At 29.8% G+C, this 7,024-nt stretch overlaps 1 protein-coding gene across 1 annotated transcript; it reads left to right on the forward strand.

The window, feature by feature from the left end:
- The first annotated feature begins 4,283 nt into the window (after positions 1-4,283).
- On the forward strand, positions 4,284-6,799 carry LOC146936285 (transcription factor TCP5-like). The gene is made up of 2 exons (XM_085751216.1): positions 4,284-4,504; positions 4,935-6,799. Exon 2 carries the CDS (start codon positions 5,011-5,013, stop codon positions 6,160-6,162), a length of 1,152 nt encoding a protein of 383 aa, XP_085607342.1. The 5' UTR covers positions 4,284-4,504; positions 4,935-5,010; the 3' UTR covers positions 6,163-6,799.
- Positions 6,800-7,024: the final 225 nt, after the last annotated feature.

The raw sequence follows: 7,024 nt of genomic DNA on the forward strand, positions 1-7,024 counted from the left end.
ACCCAAGGCGGGCATTTTGTAATGAACAAGTTCTTCTTTATGTGTTTTCTTAAACTCAAGCTTATTTTTATCCCCTATACCCGATGCGTCACTGATCTGAATCAGATTGAGAGGATGTCTCTAAGAGACGATCGAGCAATGCTTTGCGTAAGTTGATGGGGGTTGGTACCTAAAAACACTATGACGTCCAAGTAAGTACGCAAAGCAGAAGTATGAGTTATAGTGGGACTAACAAGCCTCAAAGAAGATGAACGTTTAATGATTGAAATCATAAGGTAGTAAAGTAGCCTTGACATCCACCCTTGTCCCAAGCTTTATTTTGGCCACTTTGTCCCTTCCAGTCATTGCTAGCTTCTCTAAGAAGCTTTGAATTTTGATTAGGGTTAGGTTTCTAATCTCGATTGGGCTTGAGCTCAATCTAGAACACATTCAAATTCATAGCTTTTCTTCTCTTTCTTTGAAGTGAAAATATTCATAGTTTTTCTGAGTGCATCATATACTATAGTATTACTCCAAGGACCAATATTAAAAAGCTTAAGGTATAAATATTCATTTTAAAAGTCATGCATTCAATTTTTTATGTCAAAACAATTTATTTTGAATGTAAAACTTCTACTTTTGAGATCCTTAACAAATGCTATGAAGGCACGAGTTAGTAATACCCCTTCTTTTATTTCTATTTATTCCATTAATGTTTTGTTTGCGAGTTTGGAAGGAAATATAAGACTTTGAAAAAACGGAAGAAGCAAGTGGAGGACACCGGGAGGGAAGAGTTTTCGGGGGCTTCATTTTTCTTCATAATATAAAATCTTTCAATTTTGGAGGAACTAAAAAATTGTATTGGTGTAAGGTTTAGGGGGTTTTCAAGGGTGTAAATGAATTTTTTAAATTTAATCTATATCATTATAATATTCCAAAAATAAAAAATATATTAATCATAAACATTAATTTATCATTTTCTAAAAAAAGTTAGAACAATGTTAAAGGTTTTCCATTCCCTCTATATTTTCCATTTCCCAAAACCCTCTCTTACCCTTCCCTCATCACTCTAAAACAAAGCCTAACCAAACCTATAGTTTCTGAATATGCATTGAACACTTTTTGAGTAACAACTCGCAGACACAAAAATATGCAACAGACAAACAATCGCACGTCCAATTCATAATCATTTTGTTCTTTTAAAGTGAAGTGAATATTTTTATTTGACCACCTTTTTAAAACACAATTTCAGTTCTTTATATTCTGCAGGATAAACTGTTTTTTTACAAATTATTATTAGTCTAAGTGATAATTTATATTTCTTAATTAGTTATTTAAAACTATGATTTGTATATATATTTCTTATATAGGTGGCTGCAGAAATTAATGGATTTTCATTTTGATGCAATATTGCTATTCACCAGAAAAATAATAAACTGCTATTTATTGTTTTACTTTTTTGACAGTTTATTGCTGGTAGGTGTGGTTTCATAGGGTTTTAATCCATTGCATTTAGAAATTCAAAAAACATATAAAGTAGGTTCAGCTTTTGACCAGAGAAACTGCAGTTGTAGTGTACTGATGAACTTTTCTCAATTATTTTGATGGAGATTCCTATTTTCCTAGTTACCATTGCGTAGTTTTGAAGGGAAACTTTGTAGTTCCTTATTACCCTTTTACTACCCAACGTTTCAAATGTTAATTTCTTGTCCTTTAATATTTCCTATTTTGGATGGTATTTAACTTTTGTTGAATTTGCTTTTTAAAATTATATGTTTAGAGTTAAAAACCATGAAATTAACAAGGTTATCTATATATGGTGAGTCTAGTAAGAATATGTTTGAATGAAGGCTATAAAAAGAGTGAAGAGTGAAAGGGAGTGCTTACTTTTATTTTTTAAATTGAGGACAATATATATATTTTTTGTTTCTAAACGAAATGGTAAACACCACGTAAATCTAACACACAACTATGAGTCTTGGATTCGAATTCAATCGAGTGAAAGTGTACAACCTAATAATATTGATATTGTATTTTTTATTTATTTGAGGGAGCAATATTGACATTGTGAGTAAGCTAAGACAATATAAAATGCTATTAAAAATTATTTAAATGTGATTAAAATATTATATAATCATTTACACGTTGTTTAAAAAAAATCAAATATGTATACTAATATAAAAACTTAGCCCTCCAAAATTATCCCTGCAAAACTCTCAGCAACTCAACTTCCAAACATACCCTTAAGGAATATGTTAAGAGAAAATGCATTGTTTTGTTTCAATAAAAATATTAGTCCCTCTGGTCACATTTATAAGCGAAAAACAACTTTTTAGATTCATCGAATAACTAATGTATGTGACTTATATATAGGTCAGATACATTAATTATTTAATGAACTTAGAAAATTGTTTTTTCTTATAAATGTGACCAAAGAAAGTATTTATGAAGTCGAAATAACTTGAATCTCTACGAATCTAGTCTAGTAATAATTGTTGAAAATTAAGAAGTTTACATAGACATTAAGAAAAACTAAGGTGTTGAGAGTTCCACTTGATTGGTTAGAATTGTTGGACCAAATAACACTCAAGAACACAAACTAGCCGTAATTGTCTATAAATAGGGTTTTGCTTGTTTTCCATGGCAAAGTACCCTAAATACATATTTTTTTGAAGGACCCTAAATACCTATATACAAGACAAGTATATACTTAGAAAGGAATGGAACTAGCTAATATATGCCAAACTATTCAAGTTTGCAAACATTATTGGAGCATTATAACACCTTGATCAATTAGCATATGCATCTTAGTGGAGAAACATGTTTTCATTGATTAAGTACGTAATTACTAATTTAATTAACCAAAGTCATTTTGTGACAAAAATGTTCAACTTGTGCTGTGCAAAAATCTTACTGCCATCTGCTTGTGGTCCAATTTTCTATAATTTGAGTGATGCTTTTAAGAACCTAAGTAAATTGGTCCCTCATCTACAGCGCAGCTAGCTATGCTCTACCATATCTAGTTAATCCAACTGATCTCACCCAAATAGCGTACACCACATATTTTCAAAATTATTATGACTTAAGATCAAGTCCAAGTTCTTCCACAACATCCCATTTTAGTCTCTTGTTACTTGGTACAAACTAACTAGTATTGTATTTGTAAACATAATACATATATGTACGTGACATATCCTTTCAAAAAAAGAAAATATATATGTACTTGATATATGGAGGGTATAATTCTAAAAGTATATATATAACACAACAGAAGGATTTTCCTATATATGTATGTATTCTTTGGTTTGATCAGAGGAAAGTTTTGCATAAATATTTATATAGATATTTTAAAAAACAATATGATAATATATTTTCGGTGTATAGTTATGAAATCCCTAATAATAATAACACTGCTAATTATAGTTATTAAATTAAGTTTTCTTTTTCTTTAAAAAGAAAACTTAATTTTTTTTCTTTAAAAAGAAAACTTAATTTAATTTTTGGTCAAATACAATAATTCAATTTTTATATATAAATTGATAGTTTGTCAAAAAATATATAAATTTAAAGTGTAATATAATTTTGAAAGGCTAGGGGCGTTTAATCTATCTCACTATTAAAATAATTTAGCAAGTTTTTGGGCTATAATATCATGATATTTTTTTTGGTGGTGGCCGGGGTTTGAACCCGGACCTTGCATATTTTATGCATTGTCCATACCAACTAAGCTATGCTCACGAGGACATATCATGATATATATATATTTTAATTATATTATAATATATCTAAATGTTGATATCTGATTAGACATTTGTATGAAAAATATTACACCCATACATAATAAAATCTAATTTATAATATTAATTTAAAATGTTTCAAAAAAAATATTAATTTAAATCAAGTACTATATGTACTCCAAGGTAAACTATTTTCACTTCACTTACTCTATTTTTTTTTCTCATCGTTCTCCATTTGAGCCAGCAATATAATGAAACTAGCTTGCTGTGCCTTTCAACACAGTTGAATAATTACAAAATTTATAAAAGTTAATCATTAAGTTTCTGATTGCTCAGCATAAATATGGAATGAACAAATCGAGGAAGTAACTTGCCACTAACAGTTTAGTTGATGTGTCACTTTACAAAGATGCAAACATGATACGATAGCAATATAATTTTTTTTTTTTCAAGAGAAATACAATTTTTTTAATTAATTTATTTATATTTTACATTTACATGCTGTAAAATTCAACATCCCTTTTCTTTACCAAAAGTCTAAATTCATCTAGTGTTAAATCATTTATTATTCCATTGAAGGAATAGGTTGAAATCTAAGACTTGAAAAGCATCTTCTCAAATAATTAACATTTTTGTCCTCATTTGGGAAAGACTTTCATTTTAGGGTATATATTTCTACTTCTCCTACTTGCTGCAGCTCCAATATTCATTTCTTCTCTTTCTAGCTAAGCTTTGGTGGAAATCATAGAACACAATAACCAAATAGCTTCCTGAATTTTCTCTTACAAGTAAGTTGCTCTTGTTAATCTCAAGCTTTTCAATCTTCTCATGTTTTCACTCAAATCGTACTTTTAATTTTCTTCAATTTAGTTTCAGAAAATATCAAGTAATAATAGAAATAATTGTTATTTATTTCTTTCAACTTTGGAGGGAAAAAACACTGATTTCAGTATAGAGTACTTGCATATCTTGGAGATCAGTTTTTTAGCAACAAAATATAATTATATTATATTAGATGAAGAGTACAAGAGTCTTGCTTTTTTCTCTCTGAACTTTTTAATATATTTCTTTTATTAAAAAATAACTATGAAAAATGTAAATTAATATTCATAGTCAAGGGTGCAATAATTTTTTAATTAATTTTTAGTTGATCACAATTAATACAAATTTCTATACACCTAGAAATAATTCAATTAATTTTTTCATTGTTTGTCATAGGGATATATACTTGAAGTTAGCACAATATTTATATGTAAAGTATAATTGAAGGAGAAAAGGATTTTATAAAAACCAGATGATGGCAAGTTCAAGAGAAGGAAATTATCAAGCTAAGCAAGAAGGAGGTGATACTAGTATGGATAATATTGAAAAAAAATTCAAGGCACCTTCAAGTACATCAAGACAATGGTCAACATCAAGTTTAAGAAATCCAAGAATTGTGAGAGTATCAAGAACATTTGGAGGCAAAGATAGGCATAGCAAAGTTTGTACAATAAGAGGGTTAAGAGATAGAAGGATAAGGCTTTCAGTTCCAACAGCAATTCAATTATATGATCTTCAAGATAAACTTGGTTTAGGACAACCAAGTAAAGTAATTGATTGGTTACTTGAAGCAACAAAATTAGACATTGATAAACTCCCTCCACTTCAATTTCCTCAAAGCTTTTCACAATTTCATACTCTTCATTCACAAACCCTACTTCCTTTTCATGATCAATCAAGTAATATTGCTTCTCATGAACTTTCTCTTGGTCCTTTATATGATCCTAATTCCACATTTGTTGGAATTCAAAATCTTATGGCAAGGTCAAAATTTTGGGACATAGATTCAAGGACTAAAGGTAAAGAAGTTGAAAGAGAGTACTTTAGTGAAAAGGATAAGTGGATCAAAACAAATGAGGAAGAAAATCAAGTTGGAGAAGCTAGTTACAACAATTTTCTTCAAGTTTCAACTCAAAAGCTTTTCCCTATGGAGACTCATTCTAATTTTCTTAACAATGCTATGTCATATAACAACTACCATTCAGAAGCTTCTAGTTTGTCTTTATCTCAATTTGGAAGTAGTAATGGATTGTTCCAATCTCATCAACAAGTAGATCCAAATCAAAGTAATGGAAATGGTTTGCACTTCCCATTTCCTTTTGGAAATTCACAATTATTGTTTGGTCCTTCTTCTTCTACTACACCATCATCATCACATTTGAGTAGTAGTCCTTTTATGAACAATCCAGTTGAAAATGATCCAAGAATACAATTCAACCATTTTCAGTTCATAAACTCAAGTTCTTCACAAACTATGCCTCATCCTCTCATTCCATCTTTTCATCACTCATTCAATTCACCTCCGGTTAGACCTTTTCCGGTACCATTTAGCTCCAAGCTTCTGGATTTTAATAACAATAACAATAGTAACCAACCGGATGATGATAGTGCTCGTCGTTCTTGAAGCTCGTTGTTGATTCTATACAACAAAGGATGTGAAGTGAGCAAGCAACAACTACTTGGAGAGGTCCAAGGATATATATTCTGCATAGCAATTATCATATCAATATGCCAAAAGCTCATTGTATTTTATACTCTGCTAGCCAAGGTGAGTGAGTACATTCATGTATGGTTCTAAATTGTGGTTATCGCTGCGTTGTGATTTTTAATATTACGGCAAAATGTGACTGATGCGGTCATAATTGTTGTTGCGGTGCCTTCAAAATCATTTACATTCCGACCATAAATGCAGTTAGACTGCAGTTTAGAACGATACATGCACATTAGTAAGTATGGTAATGCTATATTTTGTGTTTGAGTCGTTATGATTTTTTATACGCAAATGTTAACGTTAGTATGTTATCTTAGTAGTTAAAGATTCAGGGTTTGAACCCTAAACCTCATTCCGAGACTCCTTCATGTGTCCCGACTCAACCATTTGACCTATTGGAGACAAATCTTTGTGATCTTATTTATATTTGTACCTTGATGACAAACCATTGCTGTAAAACTTTGAATAAGTTTCAATTGCCTTCATATTTTATTGTACTCATATATGAATTACGCCATAAATTATTTCAATTCTATGAACAAAAAAGAAATTGTGTTGTTGATTCTATATATACTTTATAGCAAGGGATATATATATAGTACTTAATTCCATTATTAAAGCTAGTCAAAGCAACAATGAAAAAAACGTACACAACTTGGAAGAGTTGTTTGAGTTTTAATTTTGATTATTCAAATAGCTTAATTACACTTTTATAAATGCACGTGCTAGCTATAAGGTCAATGAATGGTCATATTGTTCAACTTGAGTGGTTAAT

The sequence above is a fragment of the Medicago sativa genome, chromosome 3 (assembly GCF_051527215.1).
Source record: "Medicago sativa cultivar Bolivia chromosome 3, Bolivia_mono, whole genome shotgun sequence".
In the NCBI taxonomy this organism is placed as follows: Eukaryota; Viridiplantae; Streptophyta; class Magnoliopsida; order Fabales; family Fabaceae; genus Medicago; species Medicago sativa.

Excerpts from the sequence above, each read along its gene's own strand:
- LOC146936285 (XM_085751216.1), top strand. The coding sequence starts at position 5,011 with ATGATGGCAAGTTCAAGAGAAGGAAATTATCAAGCTAAGCAAGAAGGA.